This window comes from Furipterus horrens, unplaced genomic scaffold (genome assembly GCF_987537825.1).
Source record: "Furipterus horrens unplaced genomic scaffold, mFurHor1.1.pri manual_scaffold_5, whole genome shotgun sequence".
Lineage (NCBI taxonomy): Eukaryota > Metazoa > Chordata > Mammalia > Chiroptera > Furipteridae > Furipterus > Furipterus horrens.
The window spans coordinates 177,853,887-177,866,917 of NW_028327175.1; the positions used below are offsets into that span (position 1 = coordinate 177,853,887).

Consider the following 13,031-nt stretch of genomic DNA (forward strand, 5'->3'; position numbering starts at 1 on the left):
TAATAATAAGTTGCTTTATATAGATTTCACTGTGAGTCTCCTTTGCAAGAGAAGAGATGGTTCATTTCATTTGTTTAGTGAGTATTTATTAAGTGTGTGCTATGTTCCACAGCAGTGAGTAAGCCTGATTGCATGACACTCGGTCTGGTGGAGGGCTGAGACAACTGACAAGTAACTGCAATCCAATGTGATGAGAGTTTTGATTGGGGAGTTAGAGGGGACTGAGTGAACACTCAGCCTGGGATAAGTATGAACTTGGGGTTAGGGAAGGCTATCTGGAGGGAGATGCATGTAAGTAAAGAAAGATACAGGGCAGTAAATCAACCCTAAAAAATTAGTATACTCTTTAAAAGAAGCCATTTGAAAGAAGGCTCTGAGGAGCAACCTAAAACTAAAATTAAGAGGGACAGTATTGCACTCCTAATATTTCAGAATTGCTCTTCAGATAGCTGGCTGTTCCTATGCTATTAGCAGGGATGAGCACCCCCAATTCTTTGGCAGGGATGAGTGGGAGTTTAGTGTTAAGATTCTGTCTCCTAGACTTTGTACTCATTTTTATCTTCTTGGTGTTTCAGTCTCTGCTCCGGATCTTAGAGACCCCCAAAGGTCGTGCTGCTTTCAGAGTCTCCAGTGGGTTCAACGGACTGCTGTCCCTGCTCTCTGACCTAGAGGGTTCTCTCCAGGAGCCCCCACTGCAGACTTGGGAGCCAGTGTCCCGCAGCCGGACCCTGGACCTGGTCCTGCATACCCTCTGTGCTATGTCTGCAGCACTGTACCTGGATCCTGTCAATGGTGACTTCTTCAGGAGGAACAGGCTCTTTGAGAAGCTGGCTGAGGATCTCTATTTGCTGGGCTGTTTTGGGGCCCCTGAAGAAGAAGGAACCCCTCTGCACTCCTGGGAGAACATGAAGGCCAGGCCATTTGCTGATTTACTGAGTGTGGCCTTTTTCTCTGCCAGCCCATTTCCACCCAAGATACAGAGCTGCCTCCAGATCCTCAGCTTCCTGGACAGTATGGCCAGTGGCACCCTCCACCTGTGCAGGGACCTGAAGGAGCCAAAAAAAACTGGGCAGGAAGCACCTGTGGATGCTCAGAAGGGAGAAGCTACCAGTGATCCCCAAGGCAATTTCGAGCAGTGGCCAGACCTGCAGGAGAGGTAGAAATTCACTACCTGCTTCTGCAGTGGGGTCAACAGTGTGTCTGTGTCCTGTTTCCCCCCAAACATCCTGCATGTGTAGTGGGTAGAAAGCCTAGGCTAGAAGCTAGGTGTGCAGAAATGTCACATGACTTTCTTTTCTTTAAATCAAGTTAACTCTGACTTTAAGCTTCCCTACTCCGGGAGCTAATGGGAAACCAATATGAGTCAATTCAGGGCTGGGGTATGTTGTTAGGTCCCACAAGAACCAGAGAAGCTTTCCAGTCTTGGAAACAGTGCAGAACTCAGTAGATAGGCTCATGTTCTCCGTTGGCATCTTTGCTGCTCCTTGAGGCTTTGGTGCCTGTGCCTGACCTCCCTTGTGTGCTAGCAGCCTTTGCCTTGTCTTCTCTGCCCCGCAGCGCTCTGCCAGGGGATGGTGAGGTCCTTTGACTTATAGGACACAAACTACATTATCCTTCCCAATCATGGGCCTCTTGCTGTTCTTATTTGCTGTTTCCAATTCTCCTAGCAAGGACAATTGCTCCTCTTACTTCTGTAGGCCAATCTCCTTAATGAGTTCAGATTTCCATAAACCACTTTTTTATTTTCATTCCTATAACTCAGACTCTCACTAGAGTAAGGGAAGGCTAAGACCCCCCCCCCCACCCCGATCTCCATGTCCCTTGGAGCCATAAGGGAAAAACAAAAGAACAAAACAATTGTTCATATCTTTCTTCATTCCTTCAAAGCAGCAATGACAAAACACAAATTAGTATTATGATAAACTACCCTGCCTACCACTTCTCTATGTTATCTTGCCTTAACATTACAGGGCACCCTTCTGAAAGATATTACATATTTTTATGCAAAGAAAGTTCCTGTTGGCCAGAATTTAATGTTGGCTGGTGGTTGTGGGGGTGGGATGTCAAATCTCCAACTACTGTATTATAATTGTTTCTGTTTGATTGGTTAATCTGGTAAATTAGTTGGTCTCTTAATCTTGCATTCATGCACAATTTGCTCATTATGTAATTATTGCTGGGTTTGATTTGCTAATTTTTAAAGGTTTTTGTTTGTGAGAAAATCTGCTGCTTTGCACTCTCTTCTTGACTATCAGATTTGTGCTAGCCCCATAGCATGAGTTGGGCAGTGTGCCCTCATCTTCTATTATATACAGGATAGGCCTTGCCAATAAAACCTCATGAGTCTGGTGTTTCCTTGTGAGATTTATTCTTGAATCATTCTTAGTATTTTTCAAGTTTACTTTCCCATTCATCTAAGTTTTAATTGATTGGCACAAGGCTATTTACAATGCCGTTTTTACTGTTTATTCCTAACATTTTGATTTGTGTCTTCTGTCTGCCCCCAGCATCCCACCATTCTTGACGAGGTTTCTTTATTAGTGTCCTATGAACCAACTTTCAGCATTTTCTGTCACTCATAAATAAATTTCTATGTCTTTTTTTTAGTCTTTATTATTTCCTTCTACTTTCTTTGAGTTTATTCCGGTGTTCTCTTTCTTAATTTAATTGATTAGGTGATTAATTTTCAGTCCATTTTTTAAAATATATATTTCTCTGTAATTAATACTTAATTAGCTGTATCATACAAATTTTACATTTGTATTTTCAATATAATTTAGTACCATATATTTCCTAATTTCCCTTATGACATAGTTTTATTCTTGATCCTTGTTAGAATTGCAAATTTCCAAAGTTATAGAACATTTTTGGTCATCTTCTTGTCATTGACTTCTAATTTTATCATAATGAGACCAGGTGGCTTTATGATGATAGTCTTTTGAAATTAGTTGAGTTTGACTTGGTGTCCAAATGTGGTAAATTTTCATAGATGTTTTGTGTGTGATTAAAGAAATGCCTATTTTCTAGTTAAATTCACTTTTCTATTTATGTCTTTATATCAAATATATCTTGTTCAAATTTTATGATTTCTTAATTTCTTGGAATATCAGTTACTAAGATATGTTCAATATCTTCTATTATAATGGTAGATTTATCAATTTCTGTTAATTTTTGCCTTACATAATATATCTGAACCTGTTAGAATGACACATATTTGTAATTTTTATGTCATCTGATGGTACCAAATTTTTATTATATAGTGACCTTTATATTTTGCCGTAACAATTATGTCTAGTAATAATAGGGCTATACCAGCTTTCATTTGGTTAGTGCATGCCTGAAATTTTAAAGTTCTTTGTGTCCTTATGGTCTTTTTAAATTATATATAATTGATTATGCTGTTACAATTGTCCCAATTTTCTTCCTTTTGCTCCCCTCCATCCAAGACCCTGCTTCCCTACAGAAGTCCCACCGGGTATGTTCTTTGGCTTCTCCCTTTGCTATACTATACTTACCCCCCCCCACTGTCTATTTTGTATCTACCAATTATGCTTCTTAGTCCCTGCACCATTTCCCCATTTCTCCCCTTTCCCCTTCCCAGCTGATAACCCTCCAAATGATCCCCATACTTATGATTCTATTCCTGTTCTGGTTGTTTGCTTAGTTTGTTTTTGTTTTTATTTTTTAGATTCAGTTGTTGATAGTTGTGAGTTTGTTGTCATTTTAATGTTAATAATTTTGATCTTTTTCTTTTTCTTAAATAAGTTCCTTTAACATTGCATATTATAATGTTTTGGTGATGATAAGTGCCTTTAACTTTACCTTGTTTGGAAAGCACTTTATCTGCCCTTCCATTCTAAATAACAACTTCGCTGGATAGAGTAATCTTGGCTGTAGGTCCTTGCTTTTCATCACTTTGAATACTTCTTGTCAGACCCTTCTTGCCTGCAAAGTTTCTTTTGAGAAATCAGCTGATAGTCTTATGGGAACTATGTAGATAACTCTGTTCTCTTCCTTCTTTTAATATTCTCTCTTTATCTTTAACATTTGGCATTTTAATTATGATGTGCCTTGATGTGGTCCTCTTTGGGTCTAACTTGTTTGAGACTCTGTGCTTCCTGGACTTGTATGTCTGTTTCCTTTGCCAAATTAGGAAAGTTTTCCTTCATTATTTTTTCACATAAATTTTCAATTTCTTGCTCCTCCTCTTCTCCTTCTGGCACCTCTATATGATTCAGATGTTGGCATGTTTAAAGATGTCTCAGAGGTTCCTAAGCCATCTCTCTCCCTTTCTCCCCTTCCCCCTCCCTGCTGACCTCCCCCCAATATGTTCCCCATACCTATCATTATTTTTCCACTGGTGTTGCCTACTTACTTTGCTTTTGTTTTGATTCCCTAGCTTCTGTTGTTGGTTGTTATGATACAGTTTTCATTATAATGTTCATAGTTTTGATCCTTCTTCTCCTAAACAAGTCCCTTTAACATCTCATATAACAGTGGTTTGAATCTAATGAACTCCTTCAGTTTTACTTTGTTCTGGAAACACTTTCTCTGTGCTTTTATTCTGAATAACAGCTTCACTGGATAGAGTAATTGTGGTTGTATGTTTTTGCTTTTCATTATTTTGAATATTTCTTGCCAGTTCTTTCTTGCCTGCAGAGTCTTCTTTGAGAAATCAGCTGATAGTCTTACTGGGTCCCCTTTGTACATAATTCTCTTCTTTTCTCTTACTGCTCTTAAGATTATCTTTTTATCCCTTAATTTTTGACATTTTGATTATAATGTGTCTTGGTGCAGTACTCCCAGGGTCCAGTTTTTTTTGGAACTCTCTGTGCTTCCTGGATCTGTAAGTCTATTTCCTTCCCCAAGTTAGGGAAGTTCTACTTCATTATTTTTTTACATAATTTTTCAATTTTTAGTTCTTCCTCTTCACCTTCTGTCAGCCCTATGATTTGGATGTTGGCTCACTTATAGCTGTCCCATAGGTTTCTGAGCCTCTCCTTATTTTCCTCACTTTTTGTTTCCTCTTTCTGCACTGGTTGACTGTTTGTTCCTTCCCTATGTTCCGATTTGTTGATTTGATCCCTGGTTTTCCTTCTGTCATCACTTGTTTTGTATGTGTTTTTGTTCATTTCAGCAGGACTAGCCTTCATTCCTTCCCCATCTTGTTTAAGATCTGCTGTTAGGTCTGTAAGCTTTCTTGTAACTATAGCTCTGTACTGAGCCTCAGAAAGATTATCTATCTGCTGGTCTGATTGATTGTATATTTACTGTCTGGTCAGCTGTGCGATTGGGATTTCTATCATGATTCCTGCCATCCTGACAATATTTTGCTTCCTGGGCAGGGCTTTCACACCTCGTAGGCTATAGGAGGTGGAGCTCCATGCACTCATCACTACCGGGCAACCCATCTCACCATACTGTGGAGCTTTGGGTGGAGGTGGGAGTCCGAGATGGATTCCTGCCATTCACTCTGCTGAGAGGTCAGGAGCCCCCTCTTCCATCCCCATGCCCTCCAGCTCTCACAGTCCAAGGCAATGGGGGTTTGCCTTCCCCGGCATTGGAATTGCGAGCTGACAGGTTTGGTCTGCAGCCATGGGTGCTCCCCAGGCGCTTCTCACCTCCCCTTAAATATGGGTGTCTGTGCTTAGTGCTGTCCCACCGCCCATTGCCGCAGCTACCACTGCCAGCACAGCTTGACCTCTCTGCCCTGGCTTTGCCCCTCCTACCCATCCAGACGAGCACCACTTGTTTATAACTTCATATGTTGGACTTCCATGTAGCTTTATTTTCTGGAACTTCTGGTTATTTATGGTTTTGTGGTAGTTGTAGTTCTTCTCAGTTGTGGAGGGAGATGGAGCATATCAGTCTAGGCCTCCATCATGGCCGGAAGTCCCAGTATTTTAATTTTATATAATTTTAGTTAATCCATCAAATAAGAACTTTATTATTATTGTTTTAAACAATATGTATTTTAAATTTATCTACATGTTTTCAATATCTGTGCTCACCATTCTCAAATCTATACCATCTTTGTGGGATTATTTTCCATTTGCAAATAATACCTGTGTTAAAGCTTTTTTTAAATTTTATTTTTTTTACTGAGGGTCTGGTTTGTGGTAAACTGTCTCAGTTATTTTCCTAAGAATGTCATTATTTCTTCCCTAATTACTGAAAGATAGTTGTTCTGGATAATATTCATAATTTACAGTTATTTTTTGACAGCATAGAATGGGAGTCAAAAGCTTCTACTGTTGTCATTGAAAAATAAACTGCATTTTTATTGTTCTTCCTTTGAAGGTAACCTATCATTTTCCTCTGGCTGCTTTAAAGATTTTCTATTTCTTGTTTTAGAGTTTTATTATTTGTGTTTATTTGGATTGTTTTTGAAATTTGTTTAGCTTTAATATATCGGAATTCCTGAATTTGATATCTGCTATCTTTCACCAATTCTGGATATTCTCCTTGATTTACTATCTCTTCCCCCTCTTTTTTCCTATTATATTTTTCTAGAACTCCAATGATATATATGCTTTACTTTTCTATTCTATCTTCCATTTTTTTAATATTTTCTTTTTATCTTTCACATTTCCATGTCTTTTTCTCTTTGTACTGTGTTCTGTATAATTTATTTTGATCTTTTTTTACAACTCACTGAATCTCCTATTAGCTGGTTCTAAGGGAATATTTAATCTGGCCATTTATGTTTTGAATTTTTACTTTTAATGATCATATTTTATGTTTATAGATACTGTTTGCTTCTTTTTCAAATGAACTTGATGATTTTATAGCTTTTCCCCCTGACTCATATTTTTCTCTTTATTTCTTCAAACATATGAATCATAATTTTTAATGTGTTTTTGAGAGTCTGATTCCTGTTTCTTTTTGTGATTTACAATTGTTGACTGTGAGTCTTGCTACCCATCCTACTTTGACCAGCCTCTTTTTCTGCAGACATGAAAGTAAACGTAGTGAGTCTGTAGCTACTCATGTGAGCTAAGCCTTTGCCAAATTCTAGGCTTTTTTCTTCTTTCTTTGTCTTTTGAAAGAATTCTAGTTCCCTGATCTGTCTGTTCTGGCAAGAGGTGTGTGTGGGGGATGGGTACCTGAGGAGGCCTCTGCCCTGACCACCTGGACATATGCACATTAACTTGGGACCTCATTGTTGAACCTTGTTCAACTTGTTCTACAAGCTCCCAGAGGACAAAGAAGTATTTGTCAGCACCAGAGGACATTTAGTAAGTGGTATTTGGGTGATGAATGTCTCCGTGTTCTGAGCATTAAACACTTATTTTCATTTTATTTCCTCTCCAACCCTAGAATATTACTAATAAGGAAACCAAACCCGAGAAAGGATAAATAACATGGCCATAGATCACACATTTAGTAAGTGATAGAACCAGGCTTTGAACCCAAGTTTACCTACCAAAGCCTGTGTGTGTATGCATGTATGTGTGTGTGTGCGTATTCTTCCTTTTTCTAGATATTCCCACAGTCATGGTGATGATTTGCCAAACATTGTGATGCAGTAATTTGAAGTTTGTTTTTTAACCTATAGATAGCATTAGGCTGCTAATTTCTGTGTGAAGTGTCATTCTGGTTTCAAAATGAGGATTTTTTAAAATGCACAGGAGTCAGATTTCATAAATAGAGCATTTTCCTCATTAAAGGAAATATGTCACCCTTGAAATTTCATAATCGTTAGAGAAGTGAAACTTGACCTGGGCAGTGGCTGGGAATGGGTGACATGGCGCTCAGTTCTGCTTTCCGCTGACACTTGGGTTAGCCAGCTTCATGCTGGCCTCCAAGAAGCCACCATGTGTGCTGACAGTGCTGCTTCCTGAAGTGCAGATCTTCAGTCTAGATATACAGTGGGGTTCAAAGAAACAATGGGGCCTCCCAGCGTGCAGCTCTGGGAGGCCCCATTGTTTCTTAAATTTAAATGACATTAAGCAATTTACTTAAGCCCTCTAAGCTCAGTTTTCTGTACAATGGGAGAATCAATATCTATGTTGTTTAGGAACTTAGTGGCTTGAGTATTATAAAATATCTGGAATAGGACTTAGTAATCACACAGGAAACATCACAGGTTCATAACCTAGTAAGACTAGACTTTCTGTATATATACATATGCATATACATATGTGTATATACAGAAAGTATGTGTGTGTGTGTGTGTGTGTGTGTGTGTATTATGCTGTCAATTGGGAAGACCCAGTGAAGCAGTAAAGGTGCTTGGTAAACTGTAAGGTGAAGCATTTGAACTTTTGCCCTTTGCAAGGTGCAAACATTGCCACATGCCCGTGCCTCTAGGGTAGTCTAGGTGTTTGCTGGAATTAGAAGTTCTACACACCAGGCTGCATTTTTGTCTGAACTTTTTGCAGTTCCCTGTGACACCTGGGGGCACTGAGATGGAGGCAGATTGGAGGGTGTCTCTCTGAGGCTTGGCCTCCACTCAGTCTTCACTGACATTGGTGCCCCATTTTCTAAGAGTCTATGCCTAGAACAGTCCTGGATCTGGACCTTAGATGTCCTTGGTGTATGTTCTGGCTACTTCCCTGCTGAATAAGCCACACTTCCCTGAACAGTCACCTCCCGAGTAGGTCTTGCTCTGTCACATCTTGCCTTCAGGTTCGGTTGGCTTTTCCATGTTTCTCTGGATGGCCATGGATTGAGCATAGGGTGTATGTGCACATGTGTATGTGTATGTCTGCATGCACATGTGTGTGCTAGTGTGTTTAGTACATTGACAGTTGATTGTATGTCTCAGGTGTGAGGATCCAGCTGAGCAGGAAGCATCTGCTTCACTTCTGTTCTCCAGCTGTGGAGCCCTGGCCTTGCAGGGCTCTTTCTCTTAGATGGCAGTTACCCTGTGGTAGTTTTTGTGACTAGTGGAGACCAGACTGTTTTAACAGCCACACAGCCCATTATGGAGCCAGTTTCTTCCCTGTTGTAGAGCGACCATTCCAGCTCATGTGCCTAAGCTGTCCAGTGTGCGCTGGTCCTGCTGCTCCTCAGAGGCAGCTACCCCTGCCTGCACCTCTCTTTCAGTTTCCTTCCCAGTAGAGCCATCTGAGTCCTGACAGCTTGGGTCTGGAATTTTCAGTGAGCACTCAGAGAAGGCTAGCTCACTGCCAGGCATTGGTTAGTACTTGGGAGAAGGGGATGAACGACCCCTGTCCAACCCTGCAACCTCATGTGAGAGAATCAGATATGTGAATTGATCATTACACCCACATGGGTGCCATGATAGGGAAGCCACAGAAATTAGGGGGGAACAGCAGTGCATCCAATGCAGTCTTGGGGTGAATTGATGATGTCTTCCAGGATTAGGAGACCTCAGAATTAAGCTGTCATGAAAGAGAGTTAACTGGGTTCAACTGGGCTGGGGAGGGCATTCTAAAGCTTGAAGAAAAGAGTAAAAAACTAAATCATGCTGACTGAGTAAAGCTCCAGCCTTTGGTAGTAAATGCTGAGACTTAGAGCCTCAGACTGGAGCCCAGTACTGGGGCCTGAGCCCAGAAGTAGGTATGCAGGCATGAATGGCCTTGTCTATTATTATTCTGTGAGGAGCAGACTCAGAGGAGCAGTCAGGCATATTACAGAGCCACTTTAGTGTATGAGTGTGTGTGTGTGTGTTGGGGGGATGGATGGGGAAACAAGAATGGGGAGGAGAGGAGTGCAGGAGGTGTTAGTCTGTCCTAGGAATGGCAATGGCTTGAATAAGGCAGTAGCACTGCTGGTAGGAGAGCATTTTGAGATTTATTTAGGACATAGCATTTTCAGGCCTTGGTAACCAGTTAAATGAGGGTGGGAGTGGGAGTGACTTGTTCTAGCCTCTAAGAGAAGTATTAGAGGAAGGTGTTGTTTGAAAGAAGATAGGGGCTGTCTAGAATAAGTGATGTGAATTGCCAAAAATGAGTCCACATTACTTTTAAGTTTTTAATTAGTCATTCAAGAATTCACAGGTCTTTGTAAGAGGAGACACAGTACCTTAATCCTGCCCTCTGGATTTGGATAGAGTTCAGATAGGGCATAGTCTGACCTCCATATCTGAAGAGGAAAAATGCCATCCACTGTGATGCTGGGCTGCTGTGGCGACAGGAAGGGGGTCAGGCTATGACAGCCAAACACAGGCACAGTGTGAGGTGACAAGGCCTCACTGGTTCAGATTCCCCAATAGACCTCTAGGGTTCTTCAGATGAAATAACATCACTCTAACTTTGCAAACTTTGGCCAAGCGTTCCTCTTCCCCCATTCCCCCTCTGGACTCCCACAGATACAGATAATTATGTATTGGGTTGACCAAAAAGTCCCTTTAGCTTTTTCCATAAAATAAAAGACATATTTTTTATTTTTATCAATAATTTTATTGATTTGGATATTTTGAATATGTTGGCTATCTCCCGCTTGATATAATATTGATTGTTCTCAATCAACATCTTGATTTGATTACTATCAACTTCAACTGGTCTGCCTGACCATGGAGCATTATCCGGTGAGAAATCTCCAGCACAAAACTTTGCAAATCACTTTTGACATATTTTATCAGTCACAGGCACCTTCTCCATAAATAGCACAAATCTATTTTTTTGTGTTTCAGGTACGTTTTTACCTTTCTTGCAATATAATAATAAATCATAATATGTCAAAATGTTGCTTTTTTTTCAACCTTTAATATTACAATGGCTATCCAAACATTCACCAATTTTGCTAATGCCAGTTACTTGGGGTGCCTGGTTTATTTCTGTTTCGTTGTTTTGTTGCTCTTTGGTGGGACTTTCCCTTAAGCTAGCTGAGAGAGAGAGTCATTCTGCTCACCATGTCTTGAATTCTTTTGTGGGGGTGCTGTTAAAACATACACACTCAACCCAGGCAAGAAACCCATACTGTCAAAAATATCTCCCACCCACAATCACACTATCAGCAACAAACAAGCCAGTATTAATATTGATGAAAAGAGATTGAGACTATTATATTAAACAAACAAAAAAAAACAATAAAAGTTGGCTAACTGAAAGTAAAATGACTTTTGAGAGGGGTGGGAGGAGAGCCATAATAGAAGTGAGTAGGGACAAGGCAACACAAGACAGTAAGTGAAATTTACATAATATGTCATAAAAGGGAGGGAAGAAAGCAAAATGAAGTAAGAGAGGGGGAGGGTATAATATTATGTTTAAACAGAAATTATAGAATATATATTTAGTGTGAGAGCATAAACAAAACAATGAAATGAAGAAGAACAAGAGGAAGAAAATGTGAGAAACAAATTAGACAAAAAGTTTCTCCCCAGTACTATGGACAACCTTTGGGCTATGATTGATATAGGTGGGATGAGAATAAGAGGGAAAAAAAGAAAGAAAGAAAAGCTTAAGAGATATCTAAAGGAAAGGGAAGTGAATCTGAGTTGATAGCTGGGGTAGGTATATTAAGAATGAGGAATGAAAACCAAGCTAAGAGAGGGAAAATTTTCAAATTTAAGCTGAAAGAAGGAAAGGGCCTGAGGAAGGTATTAATGAAGTAGGAGGGGGGCACTACAGGATTTGAGCTTTGAATATTGAAAGAGTGAATATCTATGAATAACATTGCAGTAATGCCACAACTATCACCATATCACAACCCATGCACAAAGTTTGATCAAGGTGGAGAGAGAATAAGTGCATTTTATGAACAAGGAAAAGAATGTGAGATGACTAATGACAAGAAAAATGGTTTTGAGAGGCTGTAAAGGGGAAAAATAGTTTAAGTGCAGAATGGATACTAGTCTTAGTAAGAGAGAATGTAGAATTTAAAACAAAAGTAAGAAGAAGCAATTGGATGTTAAAGTGAAGTAATAGAAAGGAGGAGTAATATATGATGTTTGGAATAAACTATAATATAATGTTACTGACTTAAAATGCACAAACTGGGAGGACAAGAAAACAACTCATGATGAATATTGTGGTGGAATTTGTCCCAGTAATATCTGGTTTTTACTGTTTCTTCTCTTTCTGGATCCACCCCTGGTCAAAGTTTCATGGGTTTCATATATCTCTTTCTGGCTGGCTGGCTGGCTGTGAGGAGATCTAGCTGGATTCTGGGACTGCTATTATCTCACTTGTGGGTCTGCTGACCTTTCTCCTTACTGCAGCTCTCTGCTGTGAGCTGCGCTGGGTTGAGTCTCACTCAGGGTAGGTCTCATCCATTGGTCCTATGGTACCCTCTAGTCCTCTTCATTTTTGTTAAGCAGCTCTGCTATGCCGGCAAGCTGGTGTGCATGCCCAGAGACCTTGCCAAGTCTGTGGTCTTGCTTCAGCTCTTTTTCCAAAAAAAAAAAAAAAAAAAAAAAGTCTCTGAGTGGCTTCCAAACTGCAGCACTGATCTGTGTTTTTGTTTAGCAGAGCCCTTGTGCCCTTATGGAGGCCTGCAAGCCCAAGGGTTCTTACTGAGTCTGGTCCTACCTTGGCTTTCCTCTGTGTGAGCTCCTGGCTGTAGCACCATCAAGATTATTTCGTTGTCTTGAGGAATCAACAGTTGCTTATAACGTGTCTGCGCATGGATATTTTTTGTTGTTGATTTTGTTTGGGTTTAGCTAAGCTTCTTGAATCTTTAAGGTTACATATATCATCAAATTTGAAGAAATACTGGCTAAAAGCTTCCTGAACATTTTTGATTTTTATGCCATACTCTTTCTCCTTTCTTTCTGGAACTCCAAAAATAGATTCTTTGGCATCATAACATGACCTTGAGGCTTTTTCATTTTTCGTTCAGACTGGGCAATTTCTAATTATCTATCTTCAAATTTATGCACTCTTTCTTTTCTCATCTAATCTATTGTTCTCATCCAGTGAGACTTTTAAATTTTAGTTATTATAATTTTCAGTTCTTAAACTCTTGATTCTTTTCTACTGATTCCATTTCTTTACTGAGACTTTCTAGTTTTTCATTCATTTCAATAATACTAACCCTTACTTCTTGGAGCTTGGTTAATAATAGCTTGAAAGTTTTGTTCAACAATTCAACATCTGTGTCATCTTGGATTTGGCACCTGT

At 39.8% G+C, this 13,031-nt stretch overlaps 1 protein-coding gene across 1 annotated transcript in view; it reads left to right on the forward strand.

The window, feature by feature from the left end:
• WDFY4 (WDFY family member 4) overlaps window positions 1-13,031 on the forward strand; it is a 350,593-nt gene that overhangs the window by 83,491 nt on the left and 254,071 nt on the right. Inside the window, exon 12 of the mRNA XM_090278357.1 lies at window positions 576-1,156. Within this exon, the coding sequence (XP_090134483.1) occupies window positions 576-1,156 (581 nt within the window). The remainder of the gene's footprint in view (window positions 1-575; window positions 1,157-13,031) is intronic.